This window comes from Pipistrellus kuhlii, unplaced genomic scaffold (assembly GCF_014108245.1).
Source record: "Pipistrellus kuhlii isolate mPipKuh1 unplaced genomic scaffold, mPipKuh1.p scaffold_m20_p_20, whole genome shotgun sequence".
NCBI lineage: Eukaryota > Metazoa > Chordata > Mammalia > Chiroptera > Vespertilionidae > Pipistrellus > Pipistrellus kuhlii.
Genome location: NW_023425516.1, coordinates 4,503,757 through 4,530,738, shown reverse-complemented (window position 1 = coordinate 4,530,738; position 26,982 = coordinate 4,503,757). Strand labels below are relative to the sequence as shown.

The 26,982-nt window shown below is 57.8% G+C and overlaps 2 protein-coding genes across 8 annotated transcripts in view; one reads left to right on the top strand and one right to left on the bottom strand.

Moving 5' to 3' along the window:
- The window catches only part of TBX5 (T-box transcription factor 5), a 40,721-nt gene extending 20,924 nt beyond the window's left edge, over positions 1-19,797 (bottom strand). For 2 of the 6 annotated variants that reach the window (XM_036449460.2, XM_036449464.2), the window contains exons 1-7: positions 19,561-19,797; positions 15,500-15,684; positions 13,983-14,077; positions 11,795-11,914; positions 10,938-11,085; positions 7,536-7,688; positions 121-212 (exon numbers count right to left, since the gene is read on the bottom strand). In XM_036449460.2, the coding sequence (XP_036305353.1) occupies positions 121-212; positions 7,536-7,688; positions 10,938-11,085; positions 11,795-11,914; positions 13,983-14,077; positions 15,500-15,646 (755 nt within the window). In that variant the 5' untranslated portion in view covers positions 15,647-15,684; positions 19,561-19,797. Of the gene's footprint in view, positions 1-120; positions 213-7,535; positions 7,689-10,937; positions 11,086-11,794; positions 11,915-13,982; positions 14,078-15,499; positions 15,685-17,293; positions 17,413-17,962; positions 18,101-19,560 lie in introns of those variants that run through there. The other 4 variants (XM_036449463.2, XM_045585408.1, XM_036449462.2 and 1 more) reach the window with 4 other exon arrangements.
- Positions 19,798-20,155: 358 nt separating this feature from the next.
- Positions 20,156-26,107, top strand: LOC123652833. 2 transcript variants are annotated; one of them, XM_045585410.1, is made up of 4 exons: positions 20,156-20,812; positions 24,369-24,495; positions 25,378-25,458; positions 25,743-26,107. In XM_045585410.1, exons 1-4 carry the CDS (start codon positions 20,532-20,534, stop codon positions 25,857-25,859), a joined length of 606 nt encoding a protein of 201 aa, XP_045441366.1. In that variant the 5' UTR covers positions 20,156-20,531; the 3' UTR covers positions 25,860-26,107. The 2 variants fall into 2 exon arrangements, with proteins under 2 accessions (XP_045441366.1, XP_045441365.1); XM_045585409.1 differs by having other exon boundaries at positions 25,378-25,472.
- Positions 26,108-26,982: the final 875 nt, after the last annotated feature.

Sequence of the window (26,982 nt, the reverse complement as noted above, 5' to 3'; positions counted from 1 at the left end):
TCAAGGACGCTCCTCTGTACGTGGTGGGCTGCTGGAGGGAGGCGCCTTGTGGCTGGTGGCTCACACGGGCTGTTTAGGGGGCACGTGGACAGGAGAGAGCTCAGGAACCCACGTTCTTACCTTTGCATTCTTGACATTCTGTGCAGTTCCATGTCGTCGCTGCCCCGGAAGCCTTTGGCGAAGGGATTGTTCTCGATCTTTAACTGGGTGATCTGAAGAAAGGAGAGAGTGTGATTGCTATGAGACGACCTTGGACGTGAGCTCAGATGGTGCTGCATAAATGCAGCCTTTGGCAACAACAACAACGATATATATATATATATGACAAATTAAGGTATATATATATTTATATATATGTTTATATGTAGCTTAATTTGCTATATATATTTCTGTGGACATCGAGGTTCAGTCACTCAAGCTTCACCGGGACCCACAACTTGATTCAGGCGAAAGCTTTAAAAAATATCCTAGATCAGACTCCTTTTAAACAGAGAAATAACCGGATTTGGTTTGCCCATTACCTAATTCGAGTCGTACTCAGCATCATTGTGGCCATTTGGTGGCTGTTGCTGATTTACTCTTAGCATTCTGTGTTCCAAACACCATCTGGGCCTCCCCGGCACCCACCTCCGCTTCGGAAAGGTGCGCGCGTTGGCACGGTGCCACTCATCCTACAGCTGGCAGCCTCCACTCGGGAGGGCTCGCTTACTGCTCCATGTCCTGCAATGTCTCGTGTTCATTTCTGTTTTCCTGGGAGACTCTGCTAGCTCAGGTGGAAAATGGTGTCTAATCAAATAAGCACCAGCGGATAGAATTATAGCACATATAATGGCTATGGAACAATTACCAAACCTCTTTCATTTTTGAGGTAAGGGAGAAAGAGCCCTCTTCTTGGATGCTTTTGTTGGAATGTATGAAGTTTAGTCATAGAACAAAGGCCCAGAACTTCCATGTCAACCATCAACACACATTCTATGAGGATGAGTGAACAGTAGCAGATCCAGATGAGAGGGTATTTGCCGGAAGTATTTCCTGACAGCTGGGTGTGAATTAATTTATATGTATCAAATCGCTCTGTGGACATCGAGGTTCAGTCACTCAAGCTTGACCTTCACGGTCGTTGTCATCTCTAAATCACACCTGTACACTGGTCAGTTTAATATTTTTACTTAAAGCTAATCAGTTTTTACTTCAACGTATTTAGTACAAAATATTATATCGCGTCTATGTCAAACCAGAATCACTTGCTATTCCACAGAAAGAAAGCAATTCTTTCCATTCTCTCTGCTGGCACACAAAGAAAGCTCTAAACTCAAGACGGGCTCTCACTTTGTTACAAGGGGAGATTAGACACCTTTCAATCACAAGAGAGTACCAACTAAACTAAGAGTGTCTCCCTGATGGTGGAATAATCAAAAGAGAACAACTTTCCATGACTCCATCATATTCACGTAACCCCAAATCCTCTCAATCTACCTCCATAGTATAGTTACAGATGCTCAGAATCTCATGGGGTGGTAAATGAAGGTGCCCTCTAACAGTGCATTTGGGGGCAGACATTCTGGCATGTCCTGTTTTCTACAAAAGATGGTTTAGTAAGGGCTTCTAACTCCCAACGCTCTATGATGAGCTATATGATATGTATGTATATGCGTGTGTTCATGATAAAAACATATGCAAATTGAATATTTAAAAACATGCTATATGATTCCAATCCTATGGCATTTGGAAAAGACATACCTATGGGAACAGTAAGAGGAAGTGTGGCTGCCAGGGTAGAGAGGGGGAAGGGACGAGTGGGCAGAGCACAGGGGGTATTGGGCAGGGACACTGTGTGATCGGTGGTGCTGGGCAATGTCATTGAACGCTTGTCCAACCCGCAGCACGGACAGCGCCGAGAGTGAGCCCTAGGGGGAACCGAACTTGGGGTGGTGATGTGTCAGTGTCGGTTCGCCGATTGTGACAAATGTCCCCTCTGGTGGGGATGTTGATAGTGAGCCAGCTGTGCATGGGGGTGGGGGCGGGCAGGAGGAATGCAGCAAATCTGTGTGCCTTCACTCACTTCCCTGAGACCCTAAAATTGCTATAAAAAAATCTATTACAAAATTTTTAATATGTATGTATGCTTATCTATATGCATACACATCGCCTCATCTTTTTAAAAAAAATTATACCCATTCATTCCTGCAGCTTTCTGATTTTGACTTGACTCTTCAGAGTCTACAAAATCCCTTTTAAAAAATGGTCTTTAGCCCGGCCAGTGTGCTCAGGGGCTGAGCGTCAACCTATGAACCAGGAGATCACAGTTCCATTCCCCGTCAAGGGCACATGCCCAGATTGGGTATTCAATCCCCAGCCAATCAAAGATTCTCTCTCGTCATTAATGTTTCTCTCTCCCCCTCTCCTTTCCTCTCTGAACTCAATAAAAACATATTTTTTTAAAAACCAAACAAACAAACAAACAAAACAAAAAACCAACTGTCTTTAAAATGTGCACTCCTGAGTCCAGCTCTGTTTTGAGTCTAAAAGCCCATCACCTAATGGGGCTTTCTTTCCCTCTCAGGTTTTGTCACAATAAAATACAGCCCACTAGACCACAAATTCCTTTTTTAGAGGGGGGTGGGAGATTCTCAAAAAGTTAAGTAAAAATCCCATCACTGACGATCTACTTAGAAAATTAGATCTTGCCCCGCTCCCTGTGCCCCTCCCTGCAGGCCCTGAAGCCAGTCCCTGAGCCAGTACCGAGGACACATGGATGTGGCATCAGCTCTGAATGAATGCCCAGTCCGTGCTGTCACCTCTCTACTGGGAGCTCAGGACAAAAGCATCACCTGAGAGAAAAAGAAAGGGGTAGATTTGGATAGTTTACCAAAGTATTTTGCTCAAACCCATTTCTTGCCCCTCAGTTTACTTCTACCTAATCCTTGTGCTTCTCACCACGGCTTTAAATGCGGTTGCATGGGATAAGCACCAGATGGTGCCCAGACACTAAGGTGGGTTGATCTTGCGTATATCTTGCTTTGGAGACTGAATATAGATTCTATGCATGTGAGCACTACCCCTGAGGGATGTTAGCAGACCAGCTTAGCTCAGGTGAGAATGTCCGTCTTATTTCCCATAGGTCAACACTACTTCCTAAGAACAATGTCTTCTTTATTTCGTCCGTGCAATAACCCTGGCCTTGAATTTGCCTTCGAGTGTTCTACCTGGCAGCCAGCTCACTCCCGGGCGCACAAACACACGACCAGATACACCGTGATGCCCAGTTCTACCAAAAGGCTCCCCTGAAACTCACTCCCATGCTCCCTCTGCAGTGAACGTAGACCCGGATATCTGGGGGAGGGCTGGAGGACGGGGGGGAAATCCAGTATAAATGCCAGCTCCAACCAGTGAGACAGAGGTTGTAAAAATTAATGAGAATAATTGTTGTGAATTCTTGCATTTTTTTAAAAAAAAAAAAAAAGAAAGAAAAAAAAAGAAAAGAAAAACTCTCACGAGGGCCAAAAATCTTAATTATGTCTCTCTATTAGGGGTTCATTTCCTGGTCCCGACCAGCAAGCTCGTACCTCATAAATACAGGCTCCTTACACAATGATTTAAGCAGGAGGAAAATGCCTTTTAATGGCAACGTAAGTTAATATCGGGGGACAGCCGTGCGCGCATACACGGCTATTGTTGCAGCAGCAGGGAAATGAAATGCCCACGTGACCTTTTTTTAACACCTAAGTATTTCTAGGGATTGCTCCCGGAGCTGCTGACAACCCCAGCAGAAACCTCACAAAAACGTGTTTCACGGAGCGAGCGTCGCTGGGGAAGATTCGAGTTGTTTAAATATCTTTCTCAAGCTGTCAGCCATCTGGGGAAATAACTGCCAAATCCAGCTCGGGATCGCAGCTGGGCCGAGGAAATACGTCCGTGTTGTCGTTAGCGGCCCGTGGGCACCCGGGGCGTTGGCTGCAGCCTGAGACACGGGCCCTGTCACCTACCTGCCTCCACCTGGTACTTGAGCCCTTTGGGCCACAAATAATAAAATAAAATAAAATGGTGGCTCCTGTTTTACAAAACTGCCCTGCCAAGTCAGTCACACGATTGCTCTTCTCTCCCTGCTCACTTATCAGAGCATAATGCTGGAGGTAGTCCTGGAATCGATGACACGATCAGTGGGCGAATGAAGCCCCCAAAACTGACCGTTTGTGGTTTGGCAACCACGATAATAAGAACTTATTGAAATCTTAGTCTTTTGGATTCTGAAATAGTCAGCATAGCCGAAACCGATTTGGCTCAGTGGATAGAGCGTCGGCCTGCAGACTGAAGGGTCCCAGGTTCGATTCCAGTCAAGGGCATGTACCTTGGTTGCGGGCACATCCCCAGTAGGGGGTGTGCGGGAGGCAGCTGGTCGATGTTTCTCTCTCATCAATGTTTCTAGCTCTCTCCCTTCCTCTTCCTTCCTCTCTGTAAAAAATCAATAAAATATATTTTAAAAAATTAAATAAATAAAAAATAAATAGTAAATAAAATAATAAAATAGCATAGGAAAGAGTTTTCCAGAGCCTGCCTTTCGGATGGAGCAAGCTGCCCTGGGAATAACTGACCAGCGATGGAGCCAGTCAATGGAATTGTCACTCACCCTGTGCCAGAGTCTGCGCCACATCCTTCCCTGGATTCTCCTGGAATCCTCATAGCGAGAACAAGAAAATCTTCTGCTGTCCCCATTTTACAGGTGGGGAAAGCTGAGTTCAGTAACTTGCTCAGCGTTAAGTGGACCCAGCCGTCTGCCTCCGGAGTCCCACCTTAACCCGATGCAGCCAGTGGTCAGGCTCAGGCGGCTTCTACCCGTGAACTCGCGGCCTCCACACGAGGCCCAGGCGGGACAATAAAGCCACAGAGTCCACAAATCACACTCCGCCTGGCCCGCTGAGTGAAGTCACACCGCACAGATCCACGCGGGCACGTCGGCAGCGGCCCCGGACTTGGCCTGGAAAACTGGGCTGCTTTGGACTTCCTCCCGACAGACAACATAGGTGCCTTGCGCGCCCCACAACTGAAGAGGGGGAGACCTCCCCACGGGGAGAGTGACAGAAAGCTGTCTCCCACCGAATCCCTCCGCCAGGCTGGCTGAAAAGGCCTAAAATGTACAGCGCAGCTGGGCTCCCTGGACCAACCAATAAAGAAAAGAAGCAGTTCCTGTGTGTGGTCACCAATTCAGAAACACCCGAACGCCTATCTGGAGATGCATGAGCATTTGCACACACCTAGATTCGCTCCACGCTCACACGCACACGCCCCACTGGACGAGCTCCTGCATGCAGGCACATCAGCAAATACATTCGTTGGAGAAGACTTCTTTTAAGTAGAAATTTTACAGGGCACACAGATACCAAATTACAGCATCATACATATAAAGTTTATATGTTAGTAACCAATGTTACCCCAATAAATTTAATTTTTACATATGAGAAAAATAGAAATTTGGGGGGCGGGTATAGGCACAAGTGGTTATGGCCCTGGTTTCCTGGGTACATACAGGTGTCAAACTAGTCAAATGTGTACTTGCCATATTCTAGTTTATTGTGTGACCATCCTGCCTCAGTAAAACTGTAAACAGAGAAAATCCCCCTGATGTACCTTTGTGATGGTGACTACACACAGCTGAGGCATTTCCCCCAGAGGGTGTGCCCAGCCACGTGTCTCTGGCAGGTCACTGTCCTGTGTCCACCCCTTCCTTCCTTTCTGTGAGAAGTGGGGCTTTTATATATTTCTGGACCCTTTGGCAGGCCCGGGCACCTTTAAGAATATAGATATATGGCAAGGAGCATCCTGGCTGCTGCTGTCCCCACTCTTCTCCCTGTGACTATCACCACAAGCTAAACAGGTTTACAGCAGCGACTGGGCGACAGGTCCCCAGCAGCCAGACTCCAATTCGCCCGAAAGGGTTGTGCAGCTTTCAGCGTATTTAGTCTTAACGTTTTGGCTCTTGTCAGTTCAACAGATGGGGAGAACTCAGTCCAATCCTCTTTCCCTTTTAAAAAGTCATTGCGTTTTGGGGGCGAGCGAGTTGTCTTTGGGAGGAAAGCTCTCTCCGGACCTGGGTTCCCAGACCGGCCTTGTGGCCTGGAGGGGCCCATCCATCACAGCCAGCCTGTCACTGACACTGCATCGGGAGCTGACCCTCAGCATTCTCTAACTGCCTGCTTCCCGGGGCTCCCCGCACACCAGGCCTGAGTGACCTATACGGGGTGCTCTCGCCCTGCTGGCCTCCCTCGCCTGGTCCCACAGCCCCTGTAATGTCCTTACCTCGCAGGTGGGGTATAGGACCTGCGAGGGGGAGGGGCGTGGCCATTCCCAGGCTCATCTCCTTAAGTTGTTCACGTGACCCACCCTCACTGATCCTATATGGAACCTCTACTTTCCCCTACAGCAGCCCTCTAACCCCAAATCACTGCTTAATACTCTTAACAGTCCACAAGGGCAGTGGCTGAGGCCCCTCCCAGAACCCACATCTTGCCTTCAGGTTCCAGATCTTTCCATAATAAGCCTTAGGAATCGTTCAATCCTACCCCACCCCCCTCCCCCAATATAATGAATCGCCGCTCCCTCAGGTTTCTAAAGGACAGACATGAACCCTGACAAGTCAAGACAGCCCTGACTGCTGGGCAAGGAGAGATTATGCTCCCACAACCTGCGGTTGCGGGGCGCTCTGTTCCAATGCCACTGCCAGGCTTTGAAATGCCCACATCAGACTCTGGCTTTCGAACAGCTGTGGGGGCTGGCACCATCCCACCTCCGCCCCGAGCTACAGCCACCTTCTCCCAAACCACGCACTGACCACTGCCCGCCTCACCAAGCTGTGGCTCTGCAGGATCCTGGCTGAGTCCAGGGAGGGTGGTCCAGGCGCTGGTGGCAGAGCCTGCTCGGTTTTTGTTTCTGTTTTTGTTTTTGTAACAATGCAAACCTTGCTTTAGCATGTGGTGTGTGTGTGTGGGAGGGGCATGGATCAGAAATCGCTGAAACCAATTAGAGAAGCATCTGGAAAATCCAAGCCCAAGGTTTCCGGCAACCTTGCCACCTGCCCGGATTGGAGTTGAAATGCATCCAAAAGGCAGAGGGAGGGCGGGCAGCAGGAGCCGGTCTCCACAGAAACGGGGCGGCCCGGCCCCGGCCCCACCCAAGAGCATCAGTCATGGGCGAGGTGGCCTTTCTTCTCCCTGAAAATGTCTTGGGTGTAGCGGGGTGTCTCCTCTTGGAGTGTGTGTGTGTGTGTGTGTGTGTGTGTGTGTGTGTGAGAGAGAGAGAGAGAGAGAGAGAGAGAGAGAGAGAGAGAGAGAGAGAAAAGAGGGAGAGAAAGGAGTCTGCCAAACCCATGAAGATAGAACAAAAAAGCTACAACCCTCAGGCCATGGCTCTGCCTCAGGCCCATCCCCTGGAGTAGACGCTGGGGCCTGCGGTGAGGACCTGAGCCGCCCAGAGCCTGCAGCTCCAGCCGGAGACCCTCCAGGGTCCTGGGACCGAGCCGCAGCCCCGGGCACTGGACTTACCTTGTGATTCTGGTAGGAAGTCACCGCGATAAACGCAGTCTCAGGAAAGACGTGGGTACAGAAAGCAGTATTTTTTGAGCCAAATCCATTATTTTCGTCCGCTTTCACGATGTGTAATCTGGGCTGGTATTTGTGCATGGAATTTAGAATAATCTAGAAATAATACAGAAAGATGAGATTGTAAGAAAAAATGAAAACCCCTTTGTTTCCAGATAAAACCCCGCACTCTACCCCCAAAATGAGCCTCCTCGTAGAGGCTCTCGAAAAATAGTCCGATTTTTCCCCCTCCTGTTTTGAAAAGGGTCCAGTGATTTCATTAAAAAGAAACATTTCAAAAATGACAATTTCCAACCGAAAAAGCCAGGGTAATATTCCAGGAATCTACCCAAAGCACACACGGCAGTAAATCAGAATTCTTAATAAAAGTTTGCTTAATAAATTAACTCCCTACGTAGGGCGCTTTTGCCCCCAACGGGAGCAAAAAACTGTGTTCCCCCACCCCCCCAACGCCTGGTGACAATTTTTGGAATTAGAGGAGACAAGAAATAAACAGTCAAACATACAAATAATTCTGTCCCCCCCCCCTTTAAAAACAACAACAACAACTACTCTAAGATGCAAGAGAAGAGACAAGAATTGTTGGCAGAACCGGGATAAAAATCGGGCTTGGCTCTGAGAAGAACGTACCAAGTGTGAGTCAATGAAAAAAAGAAGAAGATGGGGTGGGGGACCCTAAGGATGGCGAGATAGGGGAGCCTCTCCCCCTTTACCTTCCGACCCGGCTGCCCCGAGGTTCTCCTTCTACAACTCTATCAGCATTTCAGGGTCCACAACCGGAATTATCTCCACGTGGCCCCAGACCGAGCAGCGGCCTCGGCTTTCTGGGGCACATTCCGTCTCCTTCCTTTGGACTCTGAGTTTGGGGAGCCCTCGGGGACTAGTGGGGTCTGGGGGATGTGGCTGCGCTGCTATTCCAGCCGCTGGGAGGGGGCGGCCGGGCAGGACCGTTCCCCAGAGGAGCATCTCCTAAGGCGCTAACTAGTCCGCCTGCTCCACAGGCTGGTAACGCCCGATCTTTACCAAAACCTTCTAATCTCCACCCGCAGCGACGGGGCGAGGGCTGAGAATCGGGCCTGCTCTTCCCCGGCTGCAGGCCACAGTGGCAGGGAGGTAGAGGTCTGGGGGTCTCTGATCATTTGCACTGAAGCCCGCTCTGGGCCATCGCTGGAGACCGGCCTGGAGGAGGGGAAGAGCCCCCGCGGCTCCCGGTCCGGGCCGAGCGGCTCTAATCTCGGCCTCCGCAGCCCGGCCGCCCGCCTGGCGACAGAGAGACGCAGCGGGCCCGGCGCAGCCCCGCCGGCGCGGCCGTCGGCCCGGCTTAGCCAAATTGCTTTGACGGCCGGGGCCGGCGCGGAGACGCAGCGCGAGGGCGATCTGATGGCCCCTAATTTCATTAGGGCGGCGGCGCGGCGCGGGGCTGGGAGCCGGGGTTTGCGGTGCGAGTGCCGGCAGCTGCGGAGCGCTCTCTCCCTCTCCCGGGCTCCTGGAGACCTGACTCCCATGATGCCCTCCGAGTGGAGGAGGGCCCTGAGCCCTCCCCAGGGGTCCCCTCCACCCCAGCCCGACCCTAAGGCGTGTCAGGGCCGCAGAGGGAAGGCTGGGAGCCCAGCTGGGGCCGGAGGAAGTCCCGTTTCCTGCCACCCGGATCCCACGCAGGTCCCCACACTAGGGCCCCAGCTCCATGGGATGTAAGGTGCATGCGGGACCCTCACAAAGAGCCCCGCTCTCCCCAGCTAAATGAAGGGCGCTGTACCCTCAGGTACAACGCCCACCGAGCTCAGATCAGCCCTGCTCTCCCGGAAGCAGTGCAATGGATGCTGGCGACAAAGCACCCGCTTTCCACGGGAGGGGAACTGCGCTGTTTGGTGCCAACACCCCTCTGCACCCTCCCCAGCGCTCCCCACCACGCGGAGAGGGGCCAGCCTCCCTGGTCCCTGCCCTGGGGGCCGGTTCAATCTGCCCCCAGCCACGCAGAGGGCGGCTCTGAGCCCATCCATGAGGGGCCTGCTGCCCCTTCCCGCCTGCACCCACGGGAGATTCTCATTTGTATCTTCAGCAACCGGCCTCCCTCCGCTCAAATCCATACCACCCAGGCCCCTCCCGCCCCCCAATCCGGGACCACGCTTCTGTCCCCTGTGTCTAAGGAAACCTAGCCGGACAGGGAGCACTTTGGGGATGGAGACCCAGCCTCACATCCTGCCCCCAAATCCCAGCTGCAGAACCTTGGCAATCCCCACCCCTCCCCGGCTCCGGGTCACACAGGCTGCGCGCACTTCCATCCTCAGCCCTCCCCGGGCTGCTCTGAGGATTAACCGCCCCAGGACCCAGGGCCCATGTGTATGGTGGCAGCGCCAGCCTGAGGGTTGCAAACACTGAATTCACGGCCGAGTTCTGTCCTGTTGATGCATTCTTTTCAACGAGGAGTTTAGGGGCGTTTTTCTAAAAATCAGTGTTTTGTCCTCCACTTGTTTTTCTGTGGGGAAGACAGGGCGGCGCCCTCCGGGGCTCACACTGCACTTCTGGAGGGTGGGGTCTCCTGTACTCCGTTCCAGGGGCTCGCCAGGCCCCTTTCTCAGGCCCATGGGACTCCAGGTTTAGGGCCCGGTCCAGGTTTGCCCGCTGTGGGCATTGCTGGGGAGGAGGGAAGCTGGAAGTTGGGGTGGGGGCAGCGGCCACCGCTGGGGGTGGGTTTGCCGGCTGTGAGGGAGGGGGCAGGTGGTCTGGGCTCCCTCTGGGCTGGACTATCCCAACACTAAGGCAGGATTGGCGGGGGTGAAGGGGGGAGGAGTGGTCTGGCCACTGAGCTGGGTGCCCACTGGGCGAGTGTGACCATGGTTTGTTTTTTCCTGCGGGACTGAAACCCCCACCCCACCCCCACCCTCCTCACAGATGGGACTGGGTGCAGGCCCGGCTCCCAGCCCCCGTGTCCAGGCTCAGAATGCGCAGCTTAAGTCACAGCAAGATCCCTGCTCCTCAGCAAAGGCCGAGCTGGGGGCAGGGACGCAATGAGAGCCCCAGGCCCCAACTCCATCCACCGGGAATACGGGCCAAAGCGTGGGATGGAGGATCACAGGGAGGACTGCAGAGGGCAACCGTCTGGGGGAGAGCGATGGGCGCTCAGAGGGGCGAGAGAACACGGAAGGTGCAAGAAATGAGAGAGGAAAAAGAGAAAGGAAGACAAGATCCACGAAGGGGGTGGGGGGGACCAAGGGATGAAATAAACGAAGCCAGGAAAGGAGAAGGGTGGGTTCTAGGAGCCAAGGAGAGGGAAGAGGAGGAGGAGGAGGAGGATGATGAGGAGGATGGACCTGAGCACTGGGCTGGGCTGCACCGGGTACTTACATGCCCGAAGGGGTCCAGGTGGTTGTTGGTGAGCTTGAGCTTCTGGAAGGAGACCAGCTGCCGCATCCAATGCGCCCCGGTGGCAGGCGAGTCCGGGTGCACGTACAGGCGGCCCGGCATGGCGGGCTCCGCTTTGCCCGTCACCGACCTAAACCGAGGAACCCGCTTCAGCGCATGCACGCGGTGCAGGCGGGTTTACGCCAGGGCCTGGCCGCTAAGCTGAGCGTGAGAACGATCTGGAAATGGCCTGACCCTCAGGTCTCCCTCCCTGGCTCTTTTTCTCCCACCGCATCAGTGCACGGCCCAGCAGCCGCAGCCTCTGTCTGCCCACAAACAATCCCGGGATCCGGGAGCCTGGGCGTGCGGGAAAAGTCTCGGGGAAAACTCCATCGAGGGCTCTCAAAGGGGGCTTCCTCTTCGGGCCTCTGCACTCTTGGCAGCTGCGGAGAGATCTGCCCACGCTCTCCGCTCTTGCCTGTTTTACTCAAATACCATGGGCCGATTTTGCAATTTCATAAAAAGGCGTGTTCAAAGCGGGTAACTCATAAAAAGTAACTGTAAATGGTTTTATGCCCCCAAAATACCTCCAGCGCTTGGTAACAATACCCTTTTGAAAAATCCACAACCCACAACCCGCGGGTGCAGCGGTACACATAGGCCTGTGACTTCCTCCGAGCCTCCGTTTTCTCACCTCTAAAATGGGGGCTGATGGCTGCTCTTTGGCCCCTTGGAGTGAGGTCAAGGAAATGCAATGGGAAGGCGGCAGCAGCCTCTGTGCACAGTAGGACCTCAGACAATGCAGCTGGGTCCCTGGGGGCGGGGAGCACCCTCCCAACCCGCCAAAAATGGGTGCCTACCATTTATTATCCGCAAACTTGTATCTGTGGTCGTCAGCTGGGACGATGTCCATGAGGAGAATGTACTTCGTTTTGGGATTGAGGCCAGTCACCTTCACTTTGTAACTGGGGAACATCCGTCTGAGAGGGGAAGGAGGTAGAATCCCGAAGGAAAGTGAAGGAAGGAAAAAGCAAAAAGCGAGGGGAGGAAGAGAGAGAGAAAAAGAGACGGGGGGGGGGCGGGGGAGAGGATCTGGATTAAAATGAGTTAAAGCTAATATGAAGAGCATGTCCACAAATTTCAGTGGAAGATCCCTTTAGAAACGGGGAAAGACAAAAGTGGCCCCGGCTCCGCTCTGGCCGAGATCCATCCCGGGTTTCCCTGGAAGTTGCGGGGAGGAGGAAGGCTGAGGAAGCCGCTAGCTGGCCACTGAGTCTGGGCAGAAAATAGAAAGCAGGAGGCAGGGCTCCTGGAGAGCGGGGTGTGAAGGCGACCAGCGTGGGACCCCCATTCCCACTCCTGCTTACTGCTCTTTTCAGAGCCAGACGCCTATTTTTTTTTTTTAAAGTAGGGGCAGGAGGAGGCTTTTTAGGTAAAAAGCTGGTCTCCCCCTCCACCCACCGGGTGCTCTGGCCCATCCTGGCAGCGCCGCCACATCACGTGGGCACCAAAGTGTGTGTGCCCTGGGGACTGGACACAGGTGGGTGCCCACCCAGGCCCGGTCTCGGCTTTGGTCCTCTGCCCCCAGAGGGGAGCTCCGAGGGGGACCCCTAACACAAGCCCCGCAGGAACGTATCCCTAAATGCCCCACAACTTCTCCAGGACTCTCTTCCTGGGAGAAGCTAAACTCGCAGGCCCTCAGCGAAGAAATTAAAAATCCATCCAGATTTGGTTTCAGAAAGAGGATCGGGCGGTTGTGTCCCAGAACTGTGGGCGGGCGCTGTGCCCTCTCCCAAACTCCGGCCCTGCCTCTGGGAGAGTGCGCCCCAAAGTCAGTCTTCTCGGGGCTCGAGGGCCTGCGAGGGCCCAGTGGCTGGATCCGAGGTGGCTCAGGGGTGGCAGGAAGGGGAGCCGTGGCTGGGAGCCGGGTGTTTATCTGGCGGAGGGAGTGCGATCAGAGCGGCGGAGGCCCAGCCGGCCTTTTATAGTTAAATCCTGGGGCTCCGGCTGAGCTCAGAGAGGCAGCGGCCGGGTTAGGCGTTCCTTCCCTTCCCGGCGGAATGGGAAGAAAACCTCAGTTCTTGGTATAAACAGAGCGCGCCTCCGAGTTCACCCGGGCCCGAGCGGGGGAGCAGACATTGTTTAATTTCGAATAATAATAAATGTCACCGTTGTCAGTTTATTGCGGAGGCTTCGGGGGCCGGAGAGCCGGGGGCGTCTGGCGGGGCGGCTCCGCCCTCCCCCTTCTCACACCCGGCGGCTCCGGCCTCCGGGCCTCCCCGGCTGCACACGCCCGGGTTCGGGGTCGGCGCGGGGCTCTCTGCCCTCGGGGACCCCCAGGGCCAGCCCGGGGCGGGAGGCGCCGGGGCCAGGCTGTCCCCGGGCCTGGGCACCCCCGGGGGGGCGGGCGCTCTCACCACAGCGATCCCCACACCGCGCGCCTCTCCCACCCCCTCCCCCGGGGCGAGCATTCCCACTAAAACCCCTAAAAGTCCGCGAGCTTTAAAAAGGGGCTGCGGGGCGAGTCTCCGGGCCTGCGGGCGAGAGGCCGTGTTTATCGGTGTCTGTATATAGAGCCCGGCCGAGCCCCGGTTCAGTTTCAAAGGCTGCGCCTGCGTTCTGTAAACAATGAGGAGGCAGCGCGTACATGCAGCGATTCAGGCCAAGGGGGGGACTCTGGACCCTCTCCAAGGTCAGGGCGGGTGGGAAGGAGGGTGAGGCCAGGGAGCCGCTCTGAAACCCGGGCTCATCTCGGAGTCCTCCCTGCGCCTCGGTTTCCCTGCCCTCGCTCCCCTCGCCTCTCCTCCATCCCCCGAGCACGGCCTCCGCCTCGCTGCTCCTTACATAAGAGGCGAGGAAATGGGCCTCGGAAGAAATAACCTGTTTCCGCAGCGGAGCCTTCCGGTATTTCCCCGCTGACGAGGCCCCTGGAGGAACTCTCCCTGCCTCTTTCCCCGGCTCAGGCAGACACTCTTGCTCCCTCGCTCCCTCTCTCCCCTCCTCCCCCGCCATCTTTCCTCCATCTCTCCCAGTTTCCCCACGGCTCACCTGCCGGCCTTGGTGATGATCATCTCCGTGCCCACCTCGTGGAATTTCAGCCACAGCTCTCTTTCGTGGAGAAACACCTTGATCCCTTCCATGCCCTGGAGGAAGGAGAGAAAAGTCGAGTGGACAAGCCCGGGGACGGTGGGCCTTCGCTCCCCAAACTGGCCCCAAACACGGACACTTCTCCTCCTTCCCTCCGGAGCCAGTGGGCTCAGAGGCTGAAAGCTGTCCCCAGCCCCTGGCTGGGAGCACCAGGCAGCCCCCAGGAATCCCCAGGGGTGGGGGGCTCCATCTAATGTCACCTACACAGGCCCAGAGGGGAAACCCAGGCGGGGGTGCTCCAGGATGCCCAATGCAGCTAAAGAAATCACACCGTCTCAGAAAACCCACTCAGGCTCTGCTCACGGGGAGGCCCAGGAGCCCACAGGCACGCCTACAAGCACGCAGACACTGTAGGTGCGTGCTTATCCTCACCGCCACGCAGCACAGATACAGACACGGTGCGATTTTAAATTTTAAAATATTTATAGACTGTCACAGGTACCCGCCGTCCAAAACAAAGGTGAATGCTCCAACGTCTGTATTAATAAACCTAGGCCCTCTGCGCGCCCAGCTTCCCTCCCGCAAACTGAGCATAGCTTAAGCCATTTAACATTTCTGCTTTCCACTAAGAGTTACTTCACAAAAGCAACGGGGGGAAAAAAACCTATATATAAACTCCTCGTTTTGCAATAATCCATACATGAGCGGATTTGCTTTTCTGTAAAGAGGGGGTTTCCGAAACCGCATGCCCTGTTCTCGCCGCTTCTCTACCAACAGGCGTATTTTCCTGAGACCCGTGAAGGGCAAAGCACAGGGGCGATGGGCTAGTCAGTCATGAAGGACGTCAACATCGCCAGCAGGGCTTTCGCCCTGTCCAGTGCCTTTTCTGGGGAAGCCACCCCGCTTCGTGGCCCCTGACAGCTTGTTTAAAATCACGGAGGTCTACCTGGGCCCCGGGGAGCTCCCAGCACCGGAGTCCGGGGCTCCCTGCGCCCTCCTGCCCTCCCCGCACAGCCAGGCCCCGCGCAAGACAAATGGTGCGCCACTGGCTCCGGGCAGCTCGGGCGGGCGGAGGCGCGGCGAGGCGGGCGGAGGCGAAGGCTGCGGAAGATCTGAAGAGGGGTCAAGCCATCGCTCATGCTGGCCTGAAGCAGCCGCTGACCTGGCCCTTAATGAGGCGCTCGGGGCCCAGCCTACACCTAGCGCAAAGGGTCTGTGTTCTTGTTCCTTGGCCCCAAATAGCTGGGTAATCAAGGCTTCTCTGACGACCCAAACCCTCCTGCCATAAAGGTAATCTTCCTAATGGAGTGGACTGGAATAAGCTGGTAGTGGGGGAGGCAGGGCAGAGGAAGGTGTGACTGAGTGGGGGTCGAAAGGAAAGGGCACAATTAGAGGCAGCGGGCGACCCATCCCTGCCCCTCTCCTTTTAAGAACGGGCTTTGGTTCCTGCGGAAGGCCCCTGAGCTGGATCTCCTTACCTGCTGGGTGAAGGCGGCCTGCGGGGATGCCGGGGACTTGCTGGGGGCCCCCAGCGCGCTCTCCGGCTTTGGGTCACAGGGTAGGTCCTTGGAGTCGGGTTCCAGGGGTGTGTGCGCCAGGCCAAAGCCCTCTTCTGCGTCGGCCATGGTGTGCCCGGGGCCCTGTGACCGCGTGGGGTCCTGCGCTGTGGACAGGAAGCAGAGACGGAGAAAAAGAGAGGGAGAGAGAGAGAAAGAGAGAGGGAGAGAGAGAAAGAGAGAAGGTTGGAAGTGCAGTACAAGTGGCAAGGGGCTGCTGGGCCCCACTTTCCAGCTACCGGCGCCTCCGTTCCTGGCGGCAGGAGGCTGCAGAAGGTCCTCTCATTGGCATCCTTATTATTGCTTTATGATCACGCACAGCCTCTCCCCAAAGGCCCGCGTCTGACCTGCAGGAGACAAGCCCGCATCTGCCCTGCGCAGACTCCCCTCGATAAGCCAGCTGCCCGTCAAATTTGTCCGGACTTCTGGAAGCGCCAATAAAGATAAGGCCTGGGTATTTTTGGAAGCCATTGGGTAGGAACCAAAAACAAAACAAAAACCGAGTGTCCTCCTGAGAATTTTTTTTTTCCTTCGTCGAATTGCAGGAGGTCATCAGCGCCGTGTTTCTGAAAACCCGAATAGTCCCCGGCGGCCGCAGGCAGCACATCCGAGCAACCCGCCTCTTGCAAAACCAGAAACTCCGGAGGGGGAAGATTTGCAGAGGAAAAGAGAATTCGCGTTCATCCTTCATCCGTTTCGGGCCTTATAATCACCAGTCCTTGAGCAGTAAGAGGCCTCTCGTCTTCCTCCACCTCAATAACCTTAAGAACAAGGAGCCAGCGGGACCGGGAAGCTCCGAGGGAGTCGCGCTGCTCCCGGGTGCGGGCGGCCCACGCTCCGCCGCCGCCCGGGGCGCGTTCGCTGGCTTCCTCCGCTCTCCAGCCCGGGCCGGGCGTTTTGTCCGGCGGCCAGGCCGAAGGGAGCTTCTCCGAGCTTCAGCCGGGCCTGGCTCTCAGGAAGCGCAAGCCCAAGCCCGGCACTGACGAGGGCAACGTGGGCCCCAGCGACACCGGGTCTTCGGCCGTGGAATCAGCCGCCTCGGCCTCACGCAACGCGCAGCGCGATCCGGGCTTGCGGGCATCGGAGACTGGGACGCACAGAACCGCGGCCTCGGATTTGTTCGAGCTCCGGGGAGCCGGCCTGTCCCGGCTCTGAGCGCCTGCGATCTCCCCAGTAGGAATGTCCTCTCTCCAAACCCGGGAGGGCAGAAGGAGGCGCCAGGGACGCCCCTCCACTCTCCGCGGCTTCTCCAACCAAAAGCCAAATCCCATCCTCGTCCGCAGTGACCGGAGGAGACTCCAGAAACGGGCGGAGGACGGCTGCCCAGGCCCCACTCCCAAGACCGTCCCTCCCCGCGCCCCGGCGTGTCCAGGAGGCGGCGAGGGGAGCCCCGCGGTCCGCTCACAACAAAAGATAACGGGGCCGCGTCACCCACGTGCGCGCCCAGCACCTCCGGCCGCGGGAGGGTCCCACCCCCGCGCCCTCGCCGGGACCGGAGCTCGGAGCTCGGCGCGGGCGGAGGGAGCTAGATGCAGTTTGACAGAACCAGGCCGCGCGTCCCGGAAGCCGCCCGGCTCCCCGCTCCCCGGCCCGGCCACCGGCCCCGCGGAACCGCTGAGAGATGCGTACTCTGCGGACCCCGGGCTCCCTCCCAGGCCAGCCGCCCGGAGCCCACTCGCTGGGGCTCCCTCCCGGGCCAGCCGCCCGCAGGGTTACCTCACTGGGTGAAGCCGGTGCATTCACCGCGTCCCCGGTGCTCCTAGCAGGGAAGCCGGCCGTGGGGAGGCGGGGGCGCCGGCATGGTGCTCCGGGCTGAGCGGGGACCGGGGGCTGTGCTGCAGGCACCAGGGCGCCCGGCGCTGCAGCCTCGGAGCCACGGGCCCACACACACCTCCGCCGCCGCTCTCCCTACAGACTCCCGAGCTGTCAGGCGCCAGAAGGGCTCCGAATAACGCAAAACAGCAGCGCGGGGGGCGGGGGGCTCAAAGGATAAGCCCCTTGGCCAGCTCCTCCTTACAAGCCCCAGGGAGGGAACGTGGGGAGACCCGAGGAAGCTGTGGGAATGGTCCAAGTCCTTGCCGAGCGCCGCTTTCAGGGTTAAAGTTCCGGAATCCGAGGTAAGATACTCCTCTCTCTCTCTCTCTCTCTCAGAAATACAAGCCGACTCAGCTGAGCTCAGTGACGTTGGCCTGCCTTGGTGCTTACAAAGTACTGGAATTGCCTATCCAACTAGCTCCTCTCTCTCTCTCTCTCTCTCTCTCTCTCTCTCTCTCTCTCTCTCTCTCTCTCTCTCTCCCCCCCCTCTGCCTCCCTCCTTCCTCCTTCCCCATCCCTTCCCACTCCCTCCCCCAACCACATTTTCCATTAGATTTCCCGAACACTCACATCACAACACGACTCTCAAACCCAGACCTGGAGATCACCCCCTCCTCTCCACCCCCTTCCCAGCGTCCATCCATCTCTGCTGCTCCGAGCGCGGCTCGGTGGCTGCAAAAATTCCTGCACAAATCATCGCAAACCAGCCGGCTTCTGCCTGGGAAGACATCTCCGCGCCGGGGGCCGTGCAGAGAGCGGAGTCTAAACGGAGTCTAAACGCAACAAGATTCGTGCACACACACGCCCGGCGCCTCCTCTGCAGCCTCACCCGCGTTCTCTTTCCAGCGCTGACCTCCAGAGGGAGAGCTACGTGACCCCGCCTGGCCCAGCCGGCAGTTAGCCGCCCTGACATCTCTCCCCCTCCCCACTCATCACCCAGACTCTCAGCGACTCCGGGGTGAAGGCAGGGTGAAGGTGTGCTGGGATGGGGGTGGAGATCAAAGATGCCAAGAAATCACCATTGGCCCCCTACCCCCGGGGCCACCAGACCTCCCTGGCTGGCTGTGTACACAGGCGATGCCCAGTTTTATTAAAATAATCAAACAGTCATTGGGGGCTGGCTGGGGTTTTCATCTCCCGTTGGCTTCTCTCCCTGCGCCCCCCCCCAAATATTTTATTTTTGAGGGTCGAGTTGAAAAGGTCAATAGAAGCGTAAACACAGTTGGTATCTCAGTCTGAGCCGACCCAGATTGGAGCCCAAGAGCTTGGGGTAATTGTCAGGGCTCCTGCTCTCCTCTCCTGTACCCCCTCACCCTGTTCTTTCCTGGGACTCTGACAAGCGACGTGGACCTGCAGGCCAGGGTCTGGGTAGAGGGGTTCAGGAAGGAGAAATGTTCCGGAGACCGGCCACCCCTGGGGGGATCCTCCGTGGCGGGAACTGAGGGGAAGGCAGGCCTGACACATCCCTGCTGCGGAATGGCAGAGCGAATTGCCCAGCCCTGGCGGCGGGCGGGCGGGCGGCCTCGGAGGGAAGCAGCCCGGGCACTTGCTCCTTCCTGGTCCCTCTGCACCATCCAGGTTTGTGTGCGCTCAGCCTGTCACCGAGGCTGTTTATTTATTTGTGGAAACACCCAGGCCCTTCCGAAGTGTCAGCTCCCAGGACTCGGGGCTGGCTGAGGAGGAGACCCCCGGGCCAAGGACTGGGAAACAAACATGGCCCCAGGCGGAGGCTGATAGTCCGCATCTCTGGCAAAAGGAAAGGGAAATCCAGAAAGACCCCTGCAATCCCCGTAAATGCGCCGAGATTTGCGGATAAAATAAATTCCCATAAATAACCTGCCGGCCCCTCTGGAGAGAGAAAATCCGGACTCCCCCAAGCCACTGCCTGGCCAGAGGCACGGAAGTTTGTGGCTCCGAGAGAACGGGTGCGGGCCACCAGGCGAAATTGGGGTTCTGAAGCCCCCAGGGGGGATCTGTTCCTGCCAGGTGACACCCCGAAGGCAAAATGCAAGAGCCTACACTCTCCCGTGGCCCTGAGAGCTAGCACCTGAGAGGGGGGATTCTGCTGGGAGCTGGGGCGGGAAGCTTGGGGGGCTGGAAACAGGCGAAGAGGCGAGAGAAACCTATCCCCCCCTCCTCTCCAGAGCTTTCCAGGGGGGTACACTCACCTCCAAAAATCCCACCTCTTCTATCCGGTGCAAAAGCCGGGCGTGACGCCTCACTGGGGTGGGGGGCTCAGTGACGAGTTTGAAAAAAGGCCCCCAAAAGATATTCCTTTTAGGTCAAACCTTCTTCCAGCGTCTGTCAAGAGTCGCATGTACCTCCCAGCTCGAGGTTGGTTTGTGGTCTTCGACAAATTAAATATTACTGTTTATTACCAGGCATACCCCAATAAAATAAAGAGGCAACCAGGCGATACCGGCTATCTCACCAGCCGCTGCACCTATAGGACTTGGAGACGTCACGAGTCACGCAACCGGTCCGCGCTGTCACGCTCGGCTGGGGGGCAGTGGCGGGAGGTTAATTTCTCTCCATCTTCGCCTATCAGTCCGCGGGTCCGAGCAGCCACCAGTCCCGGACGCCGGGGCCACGGGAATAAATAAAGAAATAAACAAACCCCCGCGCCCTCTGGGGAAATGGGGGTGGCGGACCTCAGACACAAATTGAGCCAAGATTGATTTTCCTAGGGCGGGGGAGGGGGCCTTCTGGCGAAGGGAGGCGGGAGGGAGCCCACCTCAGCCCACGCTCCGAGAGCCATCTGGTTGTTCCAGGGGAGACGAGGTCTCTTGCAGGGGAGTCCCCTAATTATTTAAAAATTATAATTTTTTTTTATTTTAAGGAGGAGCTCCGGGCAAGGGCGTGTTGGGCGTCTCCGTGGCTGGTTCTGTTCTGGACAGAACGGACGGAGTGGCTCGGGGTCCCCTGGCAGGCCAGCTTGGGAGTCATGATGGGGCTATCGCGGAGGGGAAGTGACACAGAGGCGCTGGGAGGGAGACAGAAAGCCCGGGCCTGAGTGTTTCTTGCGGAGAAATCGTCCATTCTGCCAAAGGCCCTTTAGCTAAGTTGTGGGGTCCTCGGCGGCCCAGCGCTGCCAGGCTGGGGCAGGGTGCAAGGGGGTGACGGGTGGGCATGGGTGGGCATGGAGAGAGGCTATTTCTGCAGAGAGAACGGTAGCTCCCTCCGGGGCCTGCAGAGCGACCAGGGGCTCTTTTGTTTTGTAATAATGTTTGTTGTTATTTCTGTTCCCATCCATGGGCACAACTTCCACCCCCGTGGAGGGTGCAGCGAGCTTTCTGCAGCCGCTGGGACCGCCCGGGGGTTCCTCGGGAATCGCGCTGCGGAGACGCCCCCGGCGGCAGCAGGAAAGGAGAGCCGGGCCTGCCCAGCCCTGAGCCGGGAGCAGCGCCGGCCTTTGGGAGGGTAAGTTCCCGCCTCCGGACCCCGAGGGAGCCGGGCTTTGCAAGCTGGATTTGCCCCGGCTTCGGGGTTCGGTCCTGGCTTTCACGCGCCCCTGTCCCTCGGGCTTTGCGAAGCCTGGCCTGGCTCCAGGCCCGGTTCTTCTGGGGCCGCGGCGGCGGCAGAAAGTGCAGGGACGCGGTCACTGAACCCCCGGAGCTAATGAGGTCAGGCCCGAGGGGAGAGGGGGAGAGTGCACGGCCGGTCCCAGCGGCGGATGCGGGCGCCGGGGCCAGCCGGGCCGCGCACTCGGCTGCTTCCAGCCAGCAGCGCCCGGGGCCCGAGCTCCGGCCAGGCCGCACAGGCTTCCCTGAGCTTCGCTTTCGTTTCCCCGAGCTACTCATCCCGTCTTCTCCCGGTCCAAGGCCCGGGGGTGCAGGGCAGCTCCCCGATGCCAAGTGCACCGCCACCCGAGGCCCCAAACCCAAAGCCTGGAAAGGAGTTGCTATTTGACCTCAGGGCCGAGGTGGGCCGGAAGCCGAGGCCTGGGTCCCGCTGGGGCTGCAGGAGAAGGCAAAACCCTGAGGGAGACAAGTTCCTTTCCATAAGACTCCCTTCCCTTCTCTCAAATGCCCGGTGCAGGGCCCAAAACCACCCCAAAGATGCACAAAGCATCCCCCCAGCTCAGCCCAGGCCCCTTTCCGCAGCGCAGACTTGGGCGAGATTGGGGAATATTCCTTCTCTTCCCCAGGCATTGGCAGTAACTGGAAAAGGCTGCCAGGCTCACATCCCTTCCTCCAGGCCAGGCCTGGGTTCCCCGACCCCGCCAGCTCCGTTTGCTCCCAAATCTATTCACACACACCCCCCCCCCCCAATTCTCAGCACCCCTGCCCCGTTCTAATACCGCCCCGGGCAGGAGAAGGGAGTTCCTATTTAAAACATCAAAACGAAAACAAAAGCCAGGACCCACTGCTCTTGGCCTTTTTTTCCTCTTTAGTCATGCCTGGTTGTTTTTTGTTTGTTTGTTTGTTTTGTTTTGTTTATTTTGTTTTTAAGAAAGTCGCCGTCTTCTTTTCTCTCCAAAGAGAACTGGCTTAAGAATCCGCCCCGTCTCTGCACCTCTCCCTCCAGCTGGCCTGACTCAGGTCTCCGAGGAAGGAGAGAAGTAGGGAGAAGTGCGCTCTGGGCTGGGAAAATTCATCCGAATAACAATAGAAACGATGACAAAACTAAACTTTGACCAACTCATTTTTCGAAAGCGAGGGTCAGGCCGAGGGTGGGAATTTCCCTGGTTTCTCAGGGGGTCACTTTCCCTCCTGCCCAGTTACATCTGGCTCCTGCGCTTTCTCCAGGGCTGCCGTGTCCGTCTGACTCCCCAGTGTTTCATTCCCTGCCTCGCCTCCCCTCTTCTGACCGGATGTATTTGAGAAGGAGACCGGCTGTGGGTGTTATTTTAATACCCATTTCCCCCCAATATTTCCACCGACAATTACTCCCACGTATTGTACATAGCATCGTGCACGTCGGTGTGTTGTTTTCCTGTACCTCCCGCTCCCGAAGTTCAGCGGGTGAGGTTTTTGTCCCTTGATCTAAGTTCATGAAATGAGAAATGGAGACCGAACATGATTGGGGGGGGAGGGCAGCTGTGATAGTGAACAAGCTGAGCTGGGGGTGCAACGGAGCGCTCCTCTTGTGCCTCCAATCTGGGGGTCCGCAGTGGGGAGAAGGGTGCGAGTCTTGAGCTGAGAGAGCGTGGGGCCCCCGGTCCTGGGTGCTGAGCTGAGCCTGAGGACTCCGGCCATATCCACCGCCCAGAACCTCTAGAAAGACCTCCAAGGCCTCCAGGATGTGGGGGACACAGAATTCCCGGCTGTGACCCGGGTGATAGAGACTCCAGGTCTGGGGTGCAGGCGGGGGGGGGGGCTGTCTGGAGACCCCCTCCCTCACCAGGAGGGTGCAATGGAAACTTGGGAGCCCGCTGCTCTCGGGGCTCTGGAAAGACAAATTTTCTTTGGCAAAGGGAACGGTGTCGCGCTGTCGACACGGCAGACTATTTTTCTTGTTCTCTCATAAGGAGGGGCTGGGGTGGGGGGAGAAAAGAGAGCAAGAAAGAGAGGGAAATTAAATCCACACGTGTTAAGCTTGCTCAAAGGGCCGGATTCAAAACCAGAGATGAAGCTGCGCCTCCAGTTCTGGCTGCCCGCCGGCCTGCTTCCAGCCAGCCCCAGCCTGCGAGCGAGCAGGCGAGCGAGGCGTCCCCACCGGGGAGAATTCGATCCCACGTTTCATAAAGCGCTTTGTGTAAGGGGGCTGGGGGCCGTGGTTCCTTTCTGTCTACACCGCAGAGTCAGAACTCGGGGCGGCAAAGAGAACAAAGGAGGTCGGATGGCGAGGCCGCGGCCCCTGTGAGCCAGCGCGGAGCGGCTCCCTGTCTCCCCGGGAACCACGGGCTCAGGGGACATCCATGGCCACGACGGGCCAGCCCCGGTGGTTTGGGAAAGTCCCGCCATCTGCCCCGGCTTTTCGGACTGGGGCCTCCCTGGGTGGAGAGAGCCTCGGGAGCTGTTGTGTGGACGCTGGAATCGCCAGCTTAACCTGCTGGCTGACCCGCACCCCAACCCGCACCCTGCTCTGTGGGGAGAGACTCGCTGGTTAGGAGGCCGCAGGCCCAGCCCAGGCGCCCTGTGCACTCCGCCCGGGGAGGGGGCGGATGGAGGCGGCCAGCCCTCCCAAAGCTGCGAGTGAAAACTCTAGTAATGACGTTCAGGAGGTGAAGGGAGGCGGGTGGGGGTGCGGGTGCGGAGGGCGGCCAAACCCCAAACTGGAGGGATCCGTCACCAAAACGATTGCTTGGGCGAGACCTCTAATTTTTCTTCCCTTTCAGCCCGGGATGAGGCGGGAGCACCCGCCTCGGGCCTCCGCGGCCTCGGTGTGCGAGTCTCCGTCCTGCGGGGGCAGCGGCCACAGAGGGCCCGGAGCAGGGGACTCCGGACGCGCGCTCCCCCGCCACAGCCACACCCGGGAAACACTGGGGTGCAGCGGAGCGCCTGGCCATGTTTCGGGGAGGGCTGTGGGTTTGCTGTCCACCATGGCAACCCCAGAGCTGCCCCATCCAACAGCAACCGGGCGCCCAGGCACCAGCATGCACGTTTGCAGCATTTGCAGCGCGTCCTGAGGCCTGCAAGGCGCTGTCCCTGGGGCGCCGGGCTGTCCCCAGGCCCTTCGAAGTAGCTTCCCTGAGGTTCCCCGAGGAGGCGGGGGCAGAAAAAAACCCTCTTTTTTCAGCGGCGGAGAAAATGGAGATTTAGTGCCATCGCTGGGGGAGGCTGGGATCCTGAGCAAAAGCCCCGCCTAGGGTTCAGGGCGCTGACCAGGGGGCGGGCAGCGGTGCAGGCATCGGCGGGTGGGATGCGTCCATGGCAGAGTCCCCGCACCTCATCTCACAGTCTGCCCCGCCCCCACCCGCCCCAGACTCCCCCGGAGTGACTTCCCCTAAAGGGAAGGAGGAAGGTCGGCAGGGAGGCTGGCGGTGTCCGTGTCTGCAAGGTCTGTTAATAAATTCTCCTCCATTTCCTTCTAGAGAGAGCATGTCTGCGGGAGGCTGCGGGAGGAGCACTGGGCGGGTGCACTTCCTTCTTCTTGAACCAGGAGGACGGGCCCTTCTCTGGGGACGGACAGTGGCCGATGCCCTTGGCATTTTGGAGGCGGTGAGCTCTGAGCAGGACCAGGGTGCTGAGCAGCCCAGGCGGACCAGCGTGCGGGGATGGAGGGTGCCACTGAGGGGGCACCGAACGCAGGGGTCCTGGCCCTGGTGCCGCAGAGGCCTTCAGCCATGGGGTGGGAGTGACTCCTCTTTTGGGGGCCTACCCTGGGTTTCACTCTGTGCCCCACTCATCTCCAGCTGGCCAGGAAAGACAGCACTTCTCCTCCTCCCTCTGCAGCCACTGGGCTCTCTCTGCCACCAAAGCCTGGGGCTGGCCAGGCTGCCCCGCAGCCGACAGAGACTCCCTCCACCTCAAGACCCCTGTCCCCTTCCCTCCCAGCACCTCGCATTCATAGTCTCAGGAGAGCCCCGTCCCTGTCTACATGGTCACAGAGAATGTGAGCATTTGAGGCTCACAACCAGTTGGCACTGGAGGTGCAATAATAACTAACATTCTGGCAGCAGGTTCCACTGGCTCAGGTGGCTAAGAGAGGGCAAGGACTGGACTAGTCACAGTCTGAAAAAGACCCCACCCCCACCCCAACCCACCCCCGCACCTCCCAGTGAGGTGGGCAGCTGGCTGTGGGCTCAGCCTGCGAAGGTCCACGAAGGCTCACGCTGGGAGGTGCAGAGGCCGCAATGGGCTGGGCGGCCTGCAGGGGCCTGGGCGCTGATTCCCAGCCTCTGGTCTCAGGGCGGAGGGAGCAGGCCGGGCTGAGATGCGCTTCCTGAGCCGTGGAGTCTGGTGGCCTCAGGGTCCCAGTGGTGGGCCTCAGGGAGGTCCCAGAGCCTCAGGGCTCAGGCTGGGGACCCAGAGGGACTTGTGCCTGGCGCCCGGCCTCAGGACTTGCAGTCCAGTCACGTTCTCTGTTTGTCCCTCTTCTAGATTCTTCTTCCTGTTGCGTTTGTCCAGCAGCAGGGCACACCTCCCCCACGCTGGCTCCGGGTGCTGGTTGCCACAGTCCAGGTTAAGAAGGAAAGGTGGGGGGCTCTGAGGTCCAACCTGGGAGGAGGGTCCCAAACGAAGGCTCCAGGGGTCCCCGCTCTTTCACTTCCTCTCTTCGGTTTCCTCTACCAGGGACCAGCCAGCGCTGGTCTTCTAGGGGCTGATTCTTCCTGACTCCCACCCCCACCCCCATCCCCACCGCCGCCCCCACCCCGACCCCCACCGCCACCCCAATGCAAAAACGTGCTTCCTCTAAGGCTGCCCCATCTCCAGGCTCACCAGGGCCTCCACACCTTCCTCCCCAGGGCAAGGGCCAGATTCCGTTTGGGGCTTTCTCCTGGCTCCAGCTCACCCACAACAGCTCTGCCAAGAACCGATTTCACGTGTGCCCTGGTGAGTGCCAGGCCCACCGTGGTGCCTGACCCACAGCACCCAACTCGAGCTCAGGACCAGCCCCAGGCTCCACCCTGTGACTCAGCTCCAGGCCCCGCTCAGCACCCGGAGAGGCGGTTGTGTGACTCCTTCCATGTGGCTCAATATGACTCTGTCGCCCGGTGGGCGTGGCTCAGTGGTTGAGCATCAACCTACGCACCAAGAGGTCACAGTTCGATTCCCGGTCAGGGTACGTGTCCAGGTCTCAGGCTTGATCCCCAGCGTGGGCCGTGCAGGAGGCAGCTGATCAGTGATTCTCCCTCCTCACTATGTCTCCACCCCCCTCTCCCTTCCTCTCCAAAATGAATAAAACACATTTTTTAAGTTCCCGCTGTCCTCCGGCCTCTGTGGTGCCAGTGCGGCCTCCGAGCAGGGACTTGGGGTGCCCCTGGGCTGTGTGGGAGTCTGTGTGCCTGTCCATGTGTGTCCCTCCTCCAGAGCGGGCATTGAAAATAGCTGTGGACGTTCCTGTGCGCCTCCTTACACACAAACATCCGTGAGTCTGCGCTGTACATGGGAGTCCACGGGTGTGTGTATGTAGTTCGGGCCCGTGTGGGTCCGTGTCAGGCTGTGGAATGCCCGTATGCGTCAGGGCGGCCACCGCCCACACGTCACCACAGGTCAGACGGTGCCCTGGGCCCGTAACCCCGTCTTCAACTCCCCTTGGCTTTTATTGGCCGCTTTTATGATTATTATTTTACCGACAGCTCCACGCGGGCAGCGGCGGCCGGCCTCCGGGACGGCAGCCGGGGCTGCCCCGCGCCGACGGGAGGCCACGGGGGCTGCCTGCGGGCTCCCAGGCCCCCGGGCTCTATATTTGGAAACGAATTCCACAGCCACTTCCTGGGAACTGGGCGAAAGGTGCCTGGGAGCGGAGGAGACGGCGTCAGAGGAGAGCCCCCTCCCTCCCTGCCCCAGCACTGGGGGAAGCCCCCACACCCTGACCGTCTGGAAGCGCCGGGAAAGCCGGGGAAGAAGGTCAATAGCATGGCCTTAGCCATGTCCGCTGCCAGGTGGGTGCGGAAATACCAGGGACTCACCGTGTAAAGAATCTGGCTGTCTCCCCGCTAAGTGTGCACCGAAACCCATGCAAAATAGAATGGAGAGAAAGGA

Coding starts and splice junctions, on each gene's coding strand:
- LOC123652833 (XM_045585409.1), top strand. CDS start 20,532: ATGGAGAGAGGCTATTTCTGCAGAGAGAACGGTAGCTCCCTCCGGGGC. Junction 24,496..25,377: donor CCCTTGGCATTTTGGAGGCG/GTGAGCTCTGAG, acceptor TCCCTCTTCTAG/ATTCTTCTTCCTGTTGCGTT. Junction 25,473..25,742: donor GTCCAGGTTAAGAAGGAAAG/GTGGGGGGCTCT, acceptor CTTCCTCCCCAG/GGCAAGGGCCAGATTCCGTT.